The 22,040-nt window shown below is 33.6% G+C and overlaps 1 protein-coding gene across 23 annotated transcripts in view; it reads right to left on the bottom strand.

The window, feature by feature from the left end:
- Sox5 (SRY-box transcription factor 5) overlaps positions 1-22,040 on the bottom strand; it is a 960,217-nt gene that overhangs the window by 123,148 nt on the left and 815,029 nt on the right. For 21 of the 23 annotated variants that reach the window (XM_071610082.1, XM_071610083.1, XM_071610079.1 and 18 more), the window contains one exon: positions 2,391-2,514. In XM_071610082.1, coding sequence (XP_071466183.1) covers positions 2,391-2,514 — 124 coding nt within the window. The remainder of the gene's footprint in view (positions 1-2,390; positions 2,515-22,040) is intronic. The other 2 variants (XM_071610087.1, XM_071610092.1) reach the window with 1 other exon arrangement.

Genomic DNA, 22,040 nt, shown 5'->3' with positions numbered 1-22,040 from the left:
GGCCTACAGTTATGCTATTGTTCATACTCAATGTGTTATTCTCTTCAGCACAATATTTGCTAATGGAACTTGTTTCTGCAATTATTTTAAAATTTTTTTTAAAAAAAGAGAACTAGTCTATATGTATATATTGCAGGTGCAGTCTGAGGCAACCCAGGATTTTTTAAAATGTCTTTTTAGTTGTTGTTGTTCATTTTAGTAACCAAGGTTACCAAAAACACATTGGCAACATGTGTTTAACGTGAAAAGTAATCCCTTAGGAAAATGGAAACAAAATTAAAAAAAATCTTTTATGATTAAAAACTCAGAATTCAGTGTAACACTAGATTTTAAAGTTCCATTTGTAGAATTTAAAGTATATAGAATAAATGTTTCTTTAACTGTTTAAATATTTTGGTGCTTCTGGATGAACTGATGATTAACGAAGTTAGAACACTGGGAATTAACATCAAATAAACAAATTAAGGGTTCAGAATGAAACACAGTTTTAAAAGATCAAAAACAATGCAAGTACATATTTTTATAAGTCTTAAGTTCCAATCACTTTTATTTTAACCCCAGAATTGCAATCTATTCATACTAAATGACTGTATGGTTTAAAAGTCACATCCTGTTTCTCCAATATGATATTGAAAACAGTTTAAAGACTGGGAATAACTATTAATATCCAAGGTGAAAAAATTCAAACATCACCCAGTATGAAACTTAGAATTGATTTTTAGTAATGCTAGGCAGAGTTTCATTGCAAGAAATGAATGGGAAAGTTTAGTAACATATATATGAGCTAGGTTCAAATAGCATTTAAAAATAATATTCTACATAAATTTCTAAATTGCTAATATTTCACTGATATTTTTCAGTGGTGTTCTACACTTATCAATGAAAATACTTCAGTAAACTTGTTTTTTCTATATTTATTCTGGTCATAGTAATGATGATGTTTTAGAAAATATTTATTTTAGAAGTCTAGTCTCTCTTTGGAATATGAGTTACAATTTTTATCTAATAGAATTCAGGTTGTATTTGGCTATTTATAATTTTAAAGATGAAGTCTTAGTTTGTTTACAAACTAGCAAAGTGCAATATAGATTTGGGTAAAAAAAAAAGAGGAAAAGGCATATAAATTATATACATCTAAAGTTAGCAAGTAATACAGTTACCTTGGTGAAACTTCTTAGTGCATAAATGTTCTCTGTCTTGCTTGTAATAAGTGTTCATTCACTCTGATATGGTTTGAATATGAAGTGTCCCCCTAAAAAAGCTCCTATGTTGGAAACATGATATGCAATGTAGGAATGTCCAGAGGTGACATGATTAGATTATGAAAATTGTAAACCCTTCAGTGGATTAATCTATTTGATGGGTTAATAATTTGAATGTACTGTTGGGCGGTACCTGAAGGCAGGTGAGCATGGCTACAGCTAGAAAATTAGGTTACTAGGAGGGGCATGCACTTGGGGATTACATTTTGTCCCTGTTTCCTTTCTCTCTTTCTCTCTCTCTGCTTCCTGGCTGCTATGAGTTGAGCAGCTTTCCTCCACTATGCCCTTGTGCCACGATGTTGTGCCTCACTCAGACCCAGTACAATAGAGTTGGTCCACTGTAGACTGAACCTCTGAAACCAGGAGCCCAAAATAAAATGTCCCTCCTTTAAGTTATTCTTGTCAGGTATTTTGGTCCCTGTGTAAAAAAACCTGACTAACACATTTTAAAAATAGTTGACTATTACGCTCTAAGTTGAAATACAGCAATGAATAAAACAGAATAAGCAAGTACCCTTGCAAACCTTACAATTAAAATGAAAGAAGAAACATGCAAGGATCCAAAGGAATCGTGGGAAAGAGACCTAGCCGACATCAGGCAAACACTCCACAATCTGATATGAAAGAGGTTCAGGACACCACGGAGTATAAACACTCCTGATGTATGTCCAGAAGGAATATGGTTTGTTCTATGAACTGAAAGAAGACTAGTGAGAAATTTGACTGTGAATATACAGGGGAGACACATGATGCTGGGCCAAGTAACTTACATTAACAGTTTGGATTTAGCTTACTGGGCAATAGACAACTATTGAAAAGCATATTCTCATTGTATTTATGAAAAAAATAAGACAAACCTCCAAATTACATTCATATTTTAAGATTATATTGGAAATAGAACATATGAAGCTGAATTATAAAGTGCTAATATTGGCTTCAGAAACAAAAAATAATCTAAGTTTTCATAAATACCAATACAATTCTTTTCCACACTGTCTATGTGTTTCCTCTTCAAAATAAAAATACTATATAGGAGATCCCATTTCTTGGTGTAACAGTAATATTAAATTGACCAAGTCAAAGACATGCCCTGTACCCATTCCCAAATTAAAAATCAATGGTACTTACTGCATCCAGCCTTATAGCTGAAGCCTGGAGGGAGGAGGAATCCTTGTTGGGCAGCTGCAGCCAGTGTCCGTTGATCAGGAGGGAATACGGGGATCATTAATGGCGGCAGCTGACCTTGAACCTGCTGAACGTGATAGAGCGAATCAAAGAGTAGAAGTTTTGGTGCTCCATACTTCCCACCCTCCTTATTTCACAACCAAACAAAACAGAATTAAAATAATCAATTCTTAAGAGTCACATAATATTGAAAGTTTACAATTTGTGAATAATAGACCTGGAAAAAAATTCAGAGAACAACTAAAATGTTCCCCTTTCTTTCAGAGGAGACAACTGGTGCCTAAGAAAATTGACTTCCCCATGGCCACAGAGTTAGTCAAAACCAGGTCTACATCCAGTCCCTGGAATCCTGCCACAGACCCTCTGTATTATGCTTTTGACTTTTTGAAACAACTGAACCACTCCTTGAACCACATGAATTCTGCCATCTTTGTAATGTGCTCTAATTTGCTGGAGTCCCTTCTCAGAGTATAGGGTTCAGTTCATACCAGTTAATAAATAACCCAGCACAATGGAATTACTGACTTCTTTGAACTGAATAAGAATTTTAGAAACATAAAGCAATGCAGTAATTTCTGCAGCTATGTCCCCCTATTGACTAATGGGGTAATTGTCATTTACTAGAATATCGAGGATTATTCTTTTCAAATAAATATTCAAGTAAGATCTCCCTGGTGAACATGATTATTGGCAAGTGTTTGTCATTGGGTATGTGAATGAGAATTTAGGATCATATTAAAATCACATATCTGACACTTCATTCCCCTTTACTAATCCTTCCACACATTGGAAGTTATTTGGAAATTATGTAATAAGTGCCTTCTTTGTGTAAGAAAATGAGCTAGGCATCAGGGATATGATAGTGAATAAGACAAACAATATACAGGTCCATGAAGCTTTAATTTTAGTAGGGGATATTGGTTAAAAAAAAGTAAAACACACAAAAATAACTACATTTGATTCAGAGAGTAATACTAACAACGCCTCTCAGACCTGTTTCTCATTGGCATTACACGTTCCTAGCTTTTTATGAATCTTCTAGTTCTCATTTCCCACTTTAAAAGTCCACCTCCAGTTTCTCCTTCATTTCATCCTTCACAATCAAACAGCTATTTTCGAGACTTAGGTTGGTGAATGTGTGGAGTGGGGGAGGGCCTTGGAGCAGGTGGTGAAAGAGGAAGGGAAAGGGGGGGAAAGAAAGAGAGACTGTAAGAATGGGAGACCTGTTTTCAATAATGACTCCAAATTGTTAATCATCCTTTTGAGAAAGGGTTTTCCACCTCTCTCTGCCACTACAAAGGAAATGACGCAGGGGATGAAACTCTAATGGAAATGACAACAACTAGGGAAACAAAAAGATGGTGTTTTATGGTTAGAGATGAAGTTTGTACCACTACAACCATCATTTTAGGATACCAGGGAAGAAGGCAAAAGCTTATGGAGAAACCAACTAAGGAGGGACTCCAAGATTAGAGAATGTATGTTGAGCAAGTAGGAGGAATGAGTAGCCTAAAGCAAGAGACAGATATCATAGGGTGAAATGGCACTGGGGCTGGTTCAGCCTGAGCAGAGGATGCAGGCAGAAACACATAGCAAAGGAACAAACAACAAACCAGCCACACTGGTTCAGGGCAATGGCCAGGGACTACATCTTCTTCATATTTCATACAACTCTAAGTTGTATAGCTTATATAGCTTGTCTCCTCATTTCTAAGACCCCATTGGTTATAATATATATCATAAACTTTATAAGAGCCTTTTGGAGAGAAGAAGGAAAGGGAACCTCAAATGAAATATATACAAGGGTGGGAAGAGGCTTCCATATTCCAGGTTATATTGAAATTTAAGGTAAACTATGTTCAGAATTGCAGGAACAATAGATTCATCTTTTAGCATACCAGTTCTTAAACTGGAAAACATATAGCAAGCTTTGAGAAATCCCAATGCCCAGAATGCTTCCCAAACCTAATAAATCTGAATCTCCAAGGTTAAGATCCAGCCATTGGCCTATTTTAAGTCTGATGATTCCAGTGGGCATCCAGGGTTGAGAAGCACTGTTTTAAAGAATGTTTTTGGTTTCTGTCAACAAATTGTTTTGTCCTTTACAAAGCACCTCTAGCTATATAATAGTGGAAAGGGAGACTCTCCTTGATTCTGGTACCCATAAGAATAGTAATTAAAAGTTTCATTCCTCATAAATTTCTTCTATATGAGTCTGGAATCTATATTTTATATTCCCTTCTTGTTTTAAAATCTTTTGATGGTTTTCTTTCATCTGGGAAAAAATGAAAAAAATCCTCAGCATTGTATTCAAGATTCCTCACAATTTCTCCACAGTCCATTTTTCCAGGGATTTCTTCTGGCCCCTTCACATATCCTGCAGTGTTGCCCCAGTGGATCATTAAAAGTCCCTTGCATTATCTACCTTCTTCCATGCCTGAGTGCATTCGATGGTACTTTTTTTTTCTGATTTTAAGTAATTCCTCATTTGCTTTTCTTCCTGGAAAAAGAATGTGTTCATTCTTCAAAGACTTTTGAGGCTCATAATGTAAAGCACTTCCATGGTTTCAACTTACAGGCAGAAAGAGCTGTTCTTACTTTTAATTTAATAAAATGAATATAATGCTTGTTGTGTTGAATAATATTTATACAGCATTGAGTCTCTTCTGTGACCTTTAAGTACATTTAGGAAAAAAAGCTATAACTTGTTGCTTAATATATATTTAGAGTTTAGCAGTTATAGCTATGACATGTACCAACAAACTACAAATAAAGAAGCTGAATGGATAAAATAGTTTCATCATCCTAGTTAGATCTTCAGGCACCAACTCCAAATGTCCACAAAAGGCCCTAGAAAATTTAAGTTATCTAACAACCAGAAAGGAGTATATATTCACCAGAGAAGTACAGCACATAAAGTCCCAGTTGCTTTGTGATCCTACCCTTCAATTATGTCTAAATGGTCTTAAATATCATGATATGCCTATGACTTTTGAATGATGTATGCATGAACAAATATAAAAGCAACCCAGAAATATTAGAACTTTATTATATACTTTTTTAATGGACAGATATTGCTGCCTATCATGTTCTAGTACCATGCTGTTGTAAATACCATAGCTTTGCACTGTATTTTAATAATGCATAAGGCTAGTATTATATCATTACTACTTTTTCCAAAATATTGCCTGGATTTTTTCAATTAATTTTAGAATATTAGGTAAACAAAGAAATTTATTAATTTAAAAATGTTTGGATGACCAAGAAGGTTATGTGTTTCAATTTATTCTAGTCTCCATTTATTTTATATTAACTAAGAAGTTTCTTGGTAATTTTATTTCTAAGGTTCTTTGTCTTATAAAAAGCGTTTTATTAGCATTGCACAGGAAATTTTTCTTAATTTTATTGTTTAATTGGTTATTTGTATATGGGTATACTTGTGAATTACAGTTTTGTCCAGTTAGTTCATGTATGACTTTATATATTTATAACTTCATAATTTAAAATTTTCAGATACAAATTTTAGTATATTAATGAATAAGCTGCAATAAATTTGGGAGCTTTTATTAAACCTGTATGGTTTAAGCTCTTATCTTTATAAATTAAATTACTGGGTGCATTTTGTTTTAATAATACAATCCACTTTAACGTCTAAATTTTTCAACAATGACATGTAGAGGTAACACAGTTTAAAGCACAGAAAGACTCTAGAGCTTATATGAAGCAATGTTGTCTTTGTGCTGATAATGAAATAAAACCCAATTTGGTCAAATTAATTGTCCATGATCCTACATTTAAGGAAAGCAAGGTTACCATTGGAACTACATTTTCTAATTTGTACTCTAGCACTTTCCCCTGCATAGTAGAAAATGTAAGGGACGAGCAGGGGAGAAAAAAAATGTGCACTAAAAGAAGAAGCAAGGGGAAAAAGGAACTAAAATGAAAAAATTACACTAATTTCACAGTCCTAACAATAGCTTTTGTTTAGACTATTTTTAGATTCTAGTATATTGTACTATTAATAGTCTGAACAAAGTAAACAGTAAAATAAATATAATCTAAAATATGTGGTTAGTCCATATCTGTAATTACAAATATACATCTCAAAATAAAGTCCTAATTATTTGCAGATTGTGTATTTGTAAAATTGCCTATTTGATAAGATTTACTTGTACTCTAAAAACAATACTAATGGTGCTTTCATGGTCACTTGCAGACCTGTGAAGAGCAGTGAAAAACTGTATTGATAATCCCACTGTTTGAAATGCTCGTAAACCTGTGCTAACATGCAGTCTAGTGTTCTGAAGTGTAATGTGCACTGTGGAGAAAGTGGACATGTTAGGTAAGCTTCATCCAGACATGAGTTATAGTAAGGTTAGGTGTGAATTCAGTGTTAAAGAATTGGTAATAAATATTAAATGAGCTGACTTGAAACAGTAACATACATGAAACAAGGTTATGGATGGATGGGCTGATGAAAATGTTATGACCAGAGGCTCAAAGAAACCTGTAAGTCTCCAGTAGGAGGAGGTGTTCAGTATTCATTCATTCAGTGTTCATGGCAACATTATAACCATAACTAACAGAAATAATGACAACAACTAAAATTTCTTTATCTTAATTAATATTTAGCTCATTGGTGCTAAAATTTAGCCACCATCCGGAAGAAAAGGGATACATTAGATCAAAATGATAAAATGTTTTCTGGAAAAATTTTAAAACAAATTGACAACAGGGTTAGTAATTCATTCTATATATTTGCTACTTTTGAGCATTACTAGATCCTAATCACTACTAAATTCATTTCCTTCTTTCACTTACTTTTAAACTCCTAATTAAGGTTAAAAATGTGTGACATTTTTAATTAAGTTTCAATAAAATACTTTTGTCACAAAATCTGAGTCTTTATTTTACAGAGGGCATGTTATTTACAAATTAGAATAAATCATAATAAATTTATAAAGCTATTTTATAAAATTTATAAAGCATTTCCTGTATTTTTAAACTTCAAATAAAATATTATGTTTTAACACTTTTATACCTGTAGCACCTGATACTACATATAGTCTTGCACTTTAAGATTTTCTGAATTTAACACAAATTAATCATATCACACTTGCAAAGAAAAAGTAGATACCTTTCAGTTTTCTAAGTTAAATATTTCATGTTTAATATAACTATTGCATTGTAAAACCATGTGGTTGCTTCCTAAAATTAACATGTGAAGTAGATATTTAAAATTATTAATATGGCCTCTAGTTACATGAGTCTATTTTTCAGTTTATTTTTTTTCAAACAACATTCACTAGTCAGAGTATGCAATTTTGGGTTAAAAGATGTATTCATACACCTGATGCTCCCTAGGTCCTTCAAGCCTGGTAGGGTAAAATGACAGATCATTATAGCAAACCACCATAAATTCAACAATAGAGACCTGCATAGGTTAGGGGGCAGCACAGGAGGAAGATTCCTAACACAGTCAGGGGATGTCAACTAGGTTCCAATGGAGGTAGGAAAAGCAAGTAGAGTGACTGAAGAGATAAATACACCTGAGCTGAGCAAAGGGATGGCGTGTGCAGAAATAACTGTAAGCAGAGGGGGAAACATGAACAAAGAAATGGGGGCAAAAAAATCACCATGTGAAGGAGATACTTGGAGCATTCTGGAAGAGCAAAGATGGTAGAGGGAACCAGTAGTGAGAAGTCTGCCTATACCTGTCTGCCTATCAGGATAAGAAACTTGAAATTTCCGCCTAGGTTCTGGGACATCACAAGTGATTAGGTAGGGTGGACAGAATACTCTGGTGCATATATGGAGAAGAGAGCCCAAAGGCCCAGCATAGAGGCCAGGTAAGAGGCCCATGCAAGAGGAAGGAAGAAGGCTTGATCTTTTGTAGTTACAGATGAGGTGAAAAATCCAAGAAATATTTAGGTTAAAAAAAATAGCAAGACTCAGAGGTGACGAGAATGACAGAATCAAAGGTAACATCGATTTTATGTTATTCTATTGATGGTGGTATCAAACAACTTAAAAAAAAAAAACACAGGTGGAGAGTTAGTTTTCATGCAAAGATGACAATAGTTATGGACAGTGATGAGTTTTAAGTGCCTGAATGAGTTTCCTTTGAAGATTTCTTTCTAGCTGAGGTACATTCCTGTCTGAAGCTAAGGGAAAAGATCCTTAGAGACTCTGGTTCTGGAAGTCATTAGTTGATTAGAATGAACTAGATAATCTAGAAAGGATCTGAGGTATAGAGAGAAGAGCTTAAAATGAGCTTGAACAGAAAGGACAGAATAGAACTAGGATAAAGAAAATCCTGGCTGGGATTACATGGCTGTAATCCCAGCAGCCTGGGAGGCTGAGGCAGGAGATCACAAGTTCAAAGCCAGCCTCAGCAACAGCAAGGTGCTAACCAATTCAGTGAGATCTTGTCTCTAAATAAAATACAAAATAGGGCTGGGGATGTGGCTCAATGGTTGAGTGCCCCTGAGTTCAATCCCTGGGACTCCCCCCCCCCAAAAAAAAAAAAATCCTGAGTACAGAGGCATAAAACAAACAAGGGAATTTCAAGGTCACACACATGAACTGAGTGAAAAATATAGCAGAAAGAGTATTTTTAGCCATCAAAACAGTGTCTCTAGGAATTGATAACTAGAAGCCATGACATCAGTCCATTAGAAAAGAGGTTAGAAACCAGATTGCAAAAAAGTTGAGGACTGAATGACTGGCAAGGAAAAGGAGATGACAAATGTAAACTCCTCCTAGGAAGTCGTGGATGAGAGGTGCAGTGAGACCTTTGATAGGAACAACTGAGGGGGGGAAGGTGAAGGAAAGGCTTTCTGAAGAGAACTGCATTTTGAGCACAATCATCTTTGGCTAAGACATCGAGAGCTCTAAGTACAGGAAAGCAGTGAGCTAACTGGTGTGTCAAATTTCTGAGAAAGCTAGAAGGCAAGACAGAGATGGAGGGCTTAGTTTCAATAGGAGCCCCACATCCTTCCTCTCTGGAATCATGAAGCTATATAGAGGAGCAGAGGCACACACCTTTCATAGTAGGGAAACTGGAAGATAAGAGAAACCAGACCTGATAGAAGACATATCCCCAGGGAGGAAGGCAAGGTCATATCTTGGAAATGAGGGGTTGGGACTGATGAAGGGTACTGGGCAAAGGTAAGAAATTTTAGGGTGGCTATTGTAAGGAATGAAAGAGAAAGTTAACGATAGGCAACTAAAAAGAGGGATAGAAAACGCTAAGGACTTAGATGAGGCTACATGAATTATAATGCTTCCTGTTTCTGTGAGTTTCCTAGAAAGTGTCAAGTCACTCTAGTTGAGGACCAGAAAAGGTAAATTCCAGCATTTAAGTTAGAGAAGAGGAACACAGTTGCAGAGAAGACATTCAGCAAGGATTGGTTATAAAAGACATTGAAACCCCTTTTGACCAACAATGGGCTCTGGGCATGAAAACAGGAATAGAGGCCTGGAGGCATCAGAATTCTCCAAATACAAGAATCAAATACAGGAATTAAAGGGTTGGAGGAACTCCTTGGTCTCAGGGAGCAGGTCTTGTGCCTGTGAGCTTCTGAGAGAGCTCCAGTGGCACAAAGTTTTGATAGGAGATGATTTGTTTTAACTATGCACACAAAAGTTAAAACGAAAACAAATAAGCTGTAATATCTGAAACTTCTCAAACGTTCCTCAAGAGTCAGTCCAATGAGTGCTATAGTGTTCAAGCACACGTCACCCGTAGGGATCAGTTCACCTACAGCTGAAATTCAGTCACCTTCAGTGGGGAGCACAGCAGCTGTTTAGAAGCACACAGCAATACTGCACAGCCATTTCTGAGAAAATGAAGAATATAACATCCAAATGAGATTACAAGAGGGGTTTAGGTAGGCAGCATATAATTACCCAAACTGGAGTAACCAAGATGACAATGCTAACTTTCCACCATTAGCAAGAAGAGGCCTGGGATCTTCAATGACCACTAATAGTCTGTGACTCTTCATTTCATATAACAGAAAGTTTATTTGTCAGTTTATCTTGCTCAATGCAATGGTCTTTAGAAAAAAAATTAAAAATAAAGCAGTAAATTTATCTTCCAATTAATCTACTAGGAAGACTAAAGAAAATCTCCTTGAGGGATAGGGGAACATAAAAAACATTACTAAAATTGCAATCCCTGCCTCTCACATCCCAGCAGTCACATTGCAATTGTATCACCTCTAATTTCATTTGATTCCAGACAAAGACAAAGTAGCCATATTCTTTGAGAACAAAAATGAACAGCCATGTGGATTTTTTACATAGTACTCTTCTTCGGCAAAAAGCCACAGAACTTTTTTAAAAAATCGTTTCCAAGGATGAAAGTGACTTTGCCAAGCAAAGTGGCTTCAAAACAGGCCTCAAAAATACTAATAGAAAGACAGATGGTTCTACTAAGAGCTTGGCTGCCAAAATGAAAAAAAAAAAAAAAAAGATAGTAAAAAAAAAAAAGAGTGATGCTATTGAAGCTGACTGCAAAGTTATCTGATGACTACAAATACTTTTGTCCCACTGCAAGTGCTAACTCTGCCTCCAGGGCTGATATAGCCAAAATACTAACTTCCTCACATCCGATCCCCCTGTACTCCCACCCCTCCTAAATAAAACCTGTCAGTGCCAAGCCCCACACACAGCACAAGCATGCACTTGATTCTGAGTGACTGCTCTGGAGAAGCAAAATATTGCATTGAAGAACTCCTATTTAGGAACAGACCCACAAGGAAAATTGCTTTTCTTTTCAAAACTGCCTGTCACATTTTCTTTTTCTAATTCCCCTTTTTCTCCTCCTCCCTGTCACCAAAGGGCCCCTGGGCCCTATGAGTTTAGATGATACAAACTCAATTTGTATAAAGGCAAGACGCAGCACCACAGAGAGGTGAAGATAGTTTGCAAGGATAGAGAAATAATCCAGTCAAGACACAGTGCAATTTTCTTTCCAAACTACTACTACAATAATACCTCCACTTTATTTCCTTCAGGGCAACTGTCATTTCTTTTTAACCAGATTGCTACTAGATATAATGGAAACTGAAATATTATATGGTCACTGACTCTTCCTTTCAATGGCTCATTTCACTACTGCATTTTTACTTTTGCATGATGTGCTTATTGTTGGTATTGTTACTAGGATACAACCACTTTCAAATGTTTAGAATTAAGCCCTCTGTCACTTTAAGGCAATGATATTTCACTCTTGATTTTATGCAGGTTTGACTTAAATATTCTTCTTCTCTAATAGTTGACTTTATTTTCAAAACTGAAGTACTGCATTCTTATAAAGCACCACTTTAAGATACATTAAATTCATGTCAAATTTTAACCAAAATAATGACATTCATTATGAATATAATAGACACTTAAGCAAAGGTTATTTGATGAATTTAGGAAAAATCCCTGTTTATTAGCACAGAAAATTAATGGTGGCAACAAAAACCAAAGGTGGTGTAAGTTCAGAAATCAACTGTGAAGGAAAAGGGGAGAAACACAGGCATTTCATTTGCCACAGAAAGTTTTAAGCTGAATAAAAGATTTCTAAAAGTTAGCAATTAAAATGTCTCCAAGGATGCACTACTTAGAGTTCAGTTATCATCCTAATATCATTGCAATTTCTTAAAACAACATTTTACACAGCTGTTGCTTGATAGAATCCAAAATTTAATGAACTTTGTTTTATGAAATGTATGTGACCATTTGTATTACTCATCAAGCTTCTTGAACAAAATAGCATAGTCCAAATGAGTATGCATAGTACAAATGAGTGTGCATGTGTGTGTGTGTGTCTGTTCACATGAAAAAAATCAGGCTTTAAAAATACTAATGCAATCTTATTTTATATCATGGGTTAATATGTCAATTGCCAAGAAAATAAAGAGAAAACAAAATATAATGGCCAGCATAAAATATAATATAGTTTTCCATTTATATTTCTCAGGATTCCATGATTAGAAAATATAATAAGATTCACTATTATTGATTTCTGATCTCTAATGTTTGCTCAGTGGCTTAAAATATAAAGTTATTAGTAATTTTATGCAATATTAACTTCAATTCCACACAAGCTCTTTCAAAAATTACATCTAAAAATTATCAATTGGGACAAGAGGTGAAATAAGGATTTCTTTTGGAGTGATGAAAATATGGTGGAATTAATTATGATGGTTACAAAACTTTGTGAAAATAATGAAAATACCAAATTGTACACCTTAAAAGAATGATTTTTATTGTATGTGAATTCTATTTTAATTAAAAAATAACGACGACAAAAAAAAACTTACAAAAATGTACCTTTACTACTACCTAATACAGGACTGAGTGTGCTCTGATCTTGTCTTATATTAGATATGTTTTGTACTTTTATAAAGCATTTACAAATGTTAATTCCATTTATATTTTATCCAGCCTCTTGAAGATTAATTGTTCAGGTGTTGCTATTTTCAATTTTGTTAATATGGACAACTAATTGGTAAATAACTGATTTTGAGGACTTAAATCTTGATCACTGAGTTAACCATAAATTCTTTGCTTCTTTCTAAAACTTAAGAAACAAAACAGTAATTTTCTAAAATAAAAATGCCAATTTGCAATGAGTACAAAAATATTGTGATAAAATACATTACCATATATTTCTCAGTTAAAAAATCACATGGAGATAATATTCAAAAGATAAAAATTCTATATTTTATACAAAGGGCAGCATTTTGATTTTAATTTTTAGCTTTATATTACATTTTATTTTGCTTTATGTTTTCTACACAAAATGTTTTTGGATTTTTATATGTATATGAATTTCTTAAGTGATATGAAAATAGATTTTAAAATAGAGATGAAACAGAACATTATAGTACTGAGAATACAGTGGTAGGATTTTTTTAAATTTTTTTTTGTAGTAGGTGGACACAATAACCTTAATTTATTTTTATGTGGTGTTTAGGATTGAATCCAGTGTTTCACATGTGCCAGGAAAGTGCTCCACTGCTGAGCCACAACCCCAGACCCTACTGTGGAAGGATATTTAAACAGAAATTGCCATCCTGTGCTGTTTGATAGAATAATAGGAAAAACTTCTATAATACTTGACTGAAGAAAAATCGAAAATAAAATAAATTTTTCACTCCAATGACTAATTTCCATAAAAGCATGTATTATTAACATTTACTTCAAAATTTCTTGAAACAATTTCTAATTATTGTGACCTTCATTGTTTCTCTCTTACTGGTATTCCCTATACCACAAGTATTTATTTCATGTAATGAACAATGGACTATGAAATCTTTTAATATTTCTATTTCCTACCTATCTTGATTTACTCTTTTTCCATAAATTTAAGATTATTTCCAACTAAGAAACATTTTATTATTTTATTTGTACTCCAATTGGAGACTACACTGAAGAGTGGAAAGTTTCAACTGAATGCCCATTAATAAACTCAAACATATATGTCAACTAATTTTCATTGGGGACACCAAGAATGCCTAATGGGGAAAGGAGCAGTCTTGCCAAAAAGTGGTATGGGAGAGAATGGATATACACATGCAAAAGACTAAAATTGGACTTTTGTGTTACAGTTTATCGAAAAAGTCAACTCAAATTGGATTAAATATTTGAATGTAAGAACTGAAACCATGAAACTCCATAAGAACAAGGGGAAATTTCCTTAACATTGGCTTTGGCAATGGTTAAATATCATACATAAAGTTGAGTCAACTAACTTGAAAATTATAAGTGGTTTTGTGTCAAATTAAGAAGGCTTCACCTAGCAAACAAAGCGATCAACCAGATGAAAAACAGCCTATGGACAGGGAAAAAAAATACTGGGTTTAATGTCCAAAATATATAAGAAACTCATACAACTCAATTAAAAAAAGAGAAAAGAAACTCAATTTTTAAATAATGGGCATAAATCTTGAATAAATATTTTCTCAAAGAACACAAAAATGGTGAAGAGGTATATGAAAAGGTATTCAACATCATTCCTCTTCTGGGAAATACAAATCAAAACTACAGTTAAATACCACTACACCTGTTAGGGTGGCTGTTATAAAAAAGATAGGAGATAAGAGATGTTGGCAAGGACACTGAAAAAGAAGAACCCTTTTATGCTGCTGATAGGAATGTAAATTAGTACAGTCACGATGAAAAAAAATATGGACATTCCTAAAATTTTAAAGATAAAACTATTATATGACTTAGCCATTCCTCTTTGGGGCAAAAATTCAAAGGAAATGAAATCAGTATCTTGTAGAAATCTCTTCAGTCCCACCCATGGTCACTGCAGCATTAATCATGGTAGCCAAGGTACGGAACCAACCTATGTATCCTTCCATAGATGAATGAATGGATAAAGAAAGGGTGGCATATAGAATGGAATATTATTCAGACTTAAAGTGATAAAGAGACCTGGCCATTCTCAGCCACAAGAATGGAAGTGGACGACACTATACTCAATGAAGTAAATTAGACACAGAAAGAAAAATATCGCATGATGTCACTCAAAGAATTGAACAAAAGTAGGCTCTATAGAAACAGAATGAAACAGTAGTTACTATGGATGGGGGTGGGTGCTGGGCATGGGGAAATGCAGACCAAAAAGCACAAAGTTGCAATGATGTAAAATGAGTAAGTCTGGAGATCTGGAGGACATCAGGAGGACTACAGTTAATAACATTTTATTGAATACTAGATATTTGCTGAGACAGTAGTTTTTTTTTTTTTTTTTCACTACAGACCAAAAAAAAAAAAAAAACACAATGTGAGGTGAGTTAATTTGCTTGACTATAGTAAAAATTTCACTATGAGTGTGAATGCTTCTATCATTACACCATTTTATATGGTTTAAATAGAGGCAGCAATAAATAAATAAATAAACATTTTTTTTAAATCCATGACTCCCCCCAAAATACTTCACTTAATTTAGACTCAAGAGTAATTTTTCCTCAAAACCCACCTTAGGAACCACTGCCTTTAAGAAGACTATACAAACTTCCCAAGCAAAATGTATTTATTCATTAATTCACTGAATGCCCAATTTGTGCCAAGCATGATTACAGTTTCTAAGGATAATATGATGAATTATACAGACAGTGCTATGGAAAAATTAAATCAGGGACAGAGGAAAGGGAATGCTGGATGGGCACCGAAAGTGTAAGTGTAGAATCAATGAGTCCATGACACAGTGACATGAAAACATTCAGGAGGGAAGAGAATCAACCTTTCAGTTTTCTAGGGAAAAGTAATTCCACACCAAGAGAAGAGAACATGCTAAAAAACCTAAGAGATAAAAGTACTTACTGTTTTCACCCATGTTTCCTTCTCCTCTCTATAGGCCTCATAACTATCCTATTTGTTTGAGATTATTTGTGTCTGTTTCCATGGCTAAACTGCCTAACAGGCAGAGGCATACCTAACTCATACTGTCTTCCACAATTCCCAGCTTAATGCCTCATACACAGTAAATGCTTACTATTTTTCAATTGAGATGATGTAAGAACATATTCACTATTAGAAAAGTCTACTTAGCTTCTTATAATAGTAACTAGTTTATTATTTTTTAATACAATGGATCTTGGGCTATGTTATGGTTTAGATGTGAGGTGTTCCCTCCAAAATTCATGTGGCAATGCAGGAATAATCAGGGATGGAATGGTTAGATTAAAGGAGCTATAAATTTATCAGTGGATTAATTAATTTCATGGACAAATAATTTAAATGGAAAACTGGGTGGTACCTAAAGGCAGGTGGGGCATAGATGAAGGAAGTAAGTCACTGGGGCTGTGCCTTTAGGGATTATAATTCAATCTCTGGTTCTTTCCTCTTTCTCTCTACCTCTGCTTTCTGGCTACCATGAGCTGAGCAGCTTCCCTCCACTGTACCCTTCCACCATGGTGTTCTGCCTCATCTCAGGTGCAGAGCAATGGAGTGGACCAACCATGGACTGTGTCTCTGAAAATATGAGCCAAAAATAAACATTTCCTTCTCTAAAATATTCTTGTAAGGTATTTTGATCACAGTGATGAAAAGCTGACTGATATATAAGCTTTATTTAATTTTCATTCAAGTTTCATAATTTTTCATCAAAGTAATTCCCTAAACTACAGCAAATAACTGAAGCCATCCAATCCCACCTCACACCCAGTGTATTATTTTCCTCAGATTCTAGTTTAAGAGATGATGATACTAGGAGTTAGATTTTTTACATTTCATTTGATCGATAGAGATAAGAACCCGGAGGTGCCTCTACGGAAATAACATTAAAACTCAGTACATATCACTGATGATAAGAATGCAAATTCTGTTATTCAAATGGAATAAATGCAAAAAGGAATTAAAAAATAAGTTCCAATGAAAGGCATTATGTGCCATTAAGTACACTAACTTTGCATTACCTCAGTTACCAACAATAAAGCAACATATATTGAAGGTATAGAAATGAAAGAAAGACAGAGTTTTATTTACAGATATAAGCTTGTATATGCTCTTCTTCCACAAATATAAAAACACAAAAAATAAAACTATACATTCTGATTAAAAATTTAAGTATATAGCTACTCCTTAAACTCTGTGCATTGTTTGGTTGCAGAAAATTAACATGACTATAACCTTAAATTTCTTTTATTCAATATTTCCCAGTGTTAATTCAATTTATTTTTCACTTGCTAGGTTGGTGTGAATAGCTTAAGTTTTGATGTTTGTTGGTTTGTAGCATGCAAAGAGTAAACCTAGTGAGTGATACAAATATGTCATTTAGTGATAGGAAGAACATAATGCATTATTTCTGCTAGCAAAAACAAATGTAGTATTTCAAACAACCATATTAGGTTGTTTGTCCCTAAATACAGCCATATTTGGGTAAAGTTAATATCTAGCTCCATTCCTTACCATGTTAGAAATCATGTCCTTTGAGTAACAATGCATGCCGCGCCTCACAATTTCTGATGGAACATAACATTCAGATGCTTGTCCAACTGTACTACAGCTAAGGACACTCTAGCAGTAAGGCACTCACTAGAACATTTGTCACTGAAAATAAAATGTGTGAAATTACCAGAAAGGCCATGGTAGATGTTTCTTGAGCTGAAAATGTGAAATATTTTTGTAATTGGACAACCCATTGAACATAGTGTCGTTTATGTAATCAAAAGTTTAGAATCTTCTAGTCAAGGAGAAATGTACAATATACATCACAAGTACATTCAATAATAAGTTTTGCATTACTGGCCACAATTTAAGCAAAGTATGGCTAATTTTACTTCACCAAATTTACTTGATACTTATTAGCACAAAGCACAGCAACTTGCCTACACATAATGACAATATTTAATTAGATGAATTATGCAATACCATGGGCACTTTGCTAAAACTGTACACTGCTTTTTTGATTAGAAATAATTTTATTTAAGTTGTCAACATTTTGACAATTCTAATTTTATGTAGATGCTTTACTGAAATAAAAGACTACACAGATTGACTATACATTTTTTTCCATCCACTTGCTTTTTACCAAAAGTATTTATAGTGTTTATATTAGTAACTATTTAATTTCCCTGAAATTGTATTTTCTTGTGGACTTTTGCACAATTCTGTTTATACTCATTGAAATTCAAAAAAATCCTGCAAAATAGATACTTTCATTATGTCCATTTTACAGATAATTAAATTAAGGCATGCCTAAAGTGGAGAGACATAGCAAGTAAAAGAACTGAAACTCATATCCAGGCAGCCTACCCAAAGAAGGCCTTTAATCCGTATACTTCCTATTTTTCTAATAAAGGATATAATATCTATAAATAATATTATATATCAAGATGAATTATAACTATGATTAATACTAACTAAAATTAATACATAATAAATTTAAAAGAAAAAGATGCATAGAAGATATACAAATAGAAAGCACAAATAAAATAGTTGATGCAAGTTTAGTTACAATAAATATAAGTGGACTAAGCTCATAAATTGAAAAACAGAGACCAGAGATTGAAATATTTTAAAAATCCATCTATATTTTGTTTACAAGGTAAACAATTAAATCATAATAACAAAAACAGTTGAAAGGATAAGAAAAGAGATATCAGGCAAATATTAAAAAGAGAATGGTAAACAAAAAGAGCCTATGAAACCTATATTACTGTCAGAGAGAATAGACTTTAATACAAATGCAATAACTATGGATATAGAGCTTTCAGCAATAACACTAAAAGTTTCAATTAGAGGGGACAATACACATCTAATGAAATAACCTCACAATTTATGAAGCAAAAATTGAGGGAATTACAAGAAAAAATTAGCAAGCCCCTACTACTGTGAGAGATTTTAGTTCAACTTCTATGATTACTGATAGCTAAAGTGGATTAAAAAGAAAAAAACTAGATTCAGGCGATTTGCACACACAATTAGCAAGCTTACTCTAAGGGATATATTTATTATTCTGTACCCACTAATTACATAATACAATCACTTTTCAAGATAAACAGAACACTTATAAAAATTATCTACCCACTAAGCCATAAAGCAAGAATGAACAGACATCAGAGACTTAGTATTATTCACAAATATGATAAGAAACATTTGGTTTCTAGATAGAGGTGAATGTGTTAGTTTTTTTTTTTTTAATGAACTCCAAAAAATAACAAGTTCACTTTTTGAATGAACAGTTTTGTCTTTAACATTAGGCCTATGAGGTACATTTTAGAAGGAGATGAAACATTTACCTGGGAATCGAGTCTAAATTTCCATTTAAAATGCAATTTTATTACTGAAATGTGATCCTTACTTTTTCTATGTGCTTTGCCATTGACAAGCGGGATCATTAAAATCTCTGTTTGTTCTAATTAATGTGTGGGTGGTTGGCAGGAATTAGAGGTTATTTAATATTATGTGGTGGTTAGCAATTCAAAACCTGTACAGTTTGAACTATTGAGGAAAATAATCAAGAATAAATTTAAAGGCACTATGTTTTTATTTTTTTAAAAATCAAAATCATACACAAAGCACCAAAGCTCTGAACACATCTTTCAAGCTCATTGTTCAAAATCTTTTTTCACTGAAAGAAGACTTCAAATCATTGTACATGTTTGAAACATACACATGTATGCATGAAAATGTTCAGCAAATTTTGCAAAAATGCTCAGAAATAAGATTGGTAAGTTATTAACAGTGAATAAAATGAAAGTATAACTAAATGGTAAAAACTTTTTTAAAAGTCAATTTAACTAGCTGAATATAGATTTCAATAAAACTGAAATCTTTAAAATTTTCACTTAATCTCAATTATTATCTGATTTCTTGAGTGTGAGGCACTTATAAAATGATTCCAAATATGAATAAAAAAGCAAAAACCATATAACTAAATAGTGTGATATATATTAAAACCATGTTTTATATGAAATTTTTAATGACTAAAGTAAAATTTACCAATGTGACATATAACTAAGAAAATTAAGCCCTAAGGTTGTGAAAAATTGCCATGTTTAACATATTCCTAACTATAGAAAAGGGAGATGCATATTTAAGATTTTTTAGGTTTTCAGTTATTCTGCCTGTGCTTGACTATTCTCACTGTCAGTACAATTATTCTTTAGTATACTTCATTGCATATTTTTTTAAATGAGATGAAACTTATCAGAATCCCCAAAAAAGAAACTTGAAAAAACTTCCACTCACACTTTTGAATAAAGGCTGTAATCATATTCTTAACTGATCTGGAAAAAATGTGCATCACTCATTTTTATAGGATCATTCGTCTTTCCAAACTACTGTTTCTCATCTATTAGCTTAAAGCATGATTAATATTGCATACACAGTCACTGCCTCTAAAGGTCACGTGCGGTTCTCAGCACCACACATATAGTTAGCGAAACCTGACCCTCATCAGAGGGAGACTTTAGTTTGAAAATGGTTCATTGGAAGCATGCTGTAACAGGTGAAAAAACTCAATACCTCAGTATGTGCATTCATCAGCAGTAGAAAGCACAATATTTCAAAATCCAAGGAAATAATAGTATTTCAATTTTATTAGCAACTGGTTTTTACTTGACATTTTCTATGCATTTGCTGACAGTTTTCTTATTAAATCTTTCTTTACCCTAGACCAACCTCCCCATTGGTTGATAAGTTTTTTTTAACCACATAATTTTGAGTAGCATGGGGACTTTTCAGAGTAGCATATAGAGGTAAAACTATTGACATTAACAAAGAAGTTCAGGAAGATTGGTCTGCAGACGGATGGAAGAGGAAAAGATGTTGAGAGAAATAAATACACAACTGAGAACATCACTATTATAGAAAGAAGACATAAAGAAAAGGCATTTCAGCAGCTTCCTAATTTTAGATGATTCTAAATGTATGAGCAAAATTTCCAGGTTCATCTCTTTTAACTAGAAATGTGCTCTACTCAGTTTCATTTCTAAGCCACTATAGGTATTAAACAGCAATTTACATGTGATTTGCATTTTTTTTTTGTACTTGTGGTTTTGGTAAGTCTTCCAAACCTAATGACTGTTCCTTTGGCCAGCAACATAAATGCTATAATCACACAATTATTGTGCTGGGAACAGTTTAATTCAGCATTTTGTTCTCAACCACAGAACAATTACTCAACAATTTCGGTTAACCAGACTAGCTAGCTGCCTGGAGAGAAAGAGGAATATTCACAAGACCCATTGTCCTACATAAAAGAAGCTACTAGCTCTGCTGGAACTTGCTGGTATTGCTCTGCTCACTTCATCTCTTCAGGATGTGTTTTATCTGTCCTAATGAAAACGATGAACTGCAGGTCTTCCCTTAAGGAGAGTCTTTTAATTATAATTTGCATATTTTAAAAATAAGATGAGATTTTGAGTGTCTAGAAATGTAGGCCTATCAATAAATGTGCTTTAAAAATATTTAATGTAATGATAACTAATAAGAAGAACCACAAATTCAAAAATATAAGTTCAGCCCAGCCCAGTGGTGCCCATCTGTAATTGCAGCAACTCAGAAGGCTAAAAAGGATGGTCACAAGTTTGAGTCCAGCCTCAGCAACTTAGAGAGACACTGTCTCAAAAGGAAAAAGAAAAACAGAAACAAAAATTTAAAAAAAAAAACAAAACTGACTGAAGAAAAGGGGATGTGACTCAGTGGTAAAGCACCCCGGGTTCAATACCCAGTACCAAAAAGCAAACAATAAAACAAAAACCAGAAATGAATGTTCAAAACGTTCCCTTTACAGGTATCCTATAGTACACTGAAAGTGATGGCAAAGGCTGCAGAACCGTAGATATCTACCTAACACTTAAACACAGGACCTCTAACAGTACAATTGGGTGAGTCACATATGTTTAATTTGGAAAACATAAATGAAGGCAATGAACATACCCATGGTTATTAAAGTTCTTTTGCATTTTTATTTAGTATAGTGTTAATTTTAATTTATCAGAACAGGAATGTATGAAGCTGAGCACAAAACTATAAAAATATTCAGATTTACAGATTCAAATAGCTAATATGCTGGTATAAACATGTATGTATACTGAACCCATTTTTTTTCTGACTTTTTCTCCTAAGCACAGACTA

This window comes from Marmota flaviventris, chromosome 3 (assembly GCF_047511675.1).
Source record: "Marmota flaviventris isolate mMarFla1 chromosome 3, mMarFla1.hap1, whole genome shotgun sequence".
NCBI lineage: Eukaryota > Metazoa > Chordata > Mammalia > Rodentia > Sciuridae > Marmota > Marmota flaviventris.
This window is presented reverse-complemented; position numbering and strand designations above follow the sequence as displayed.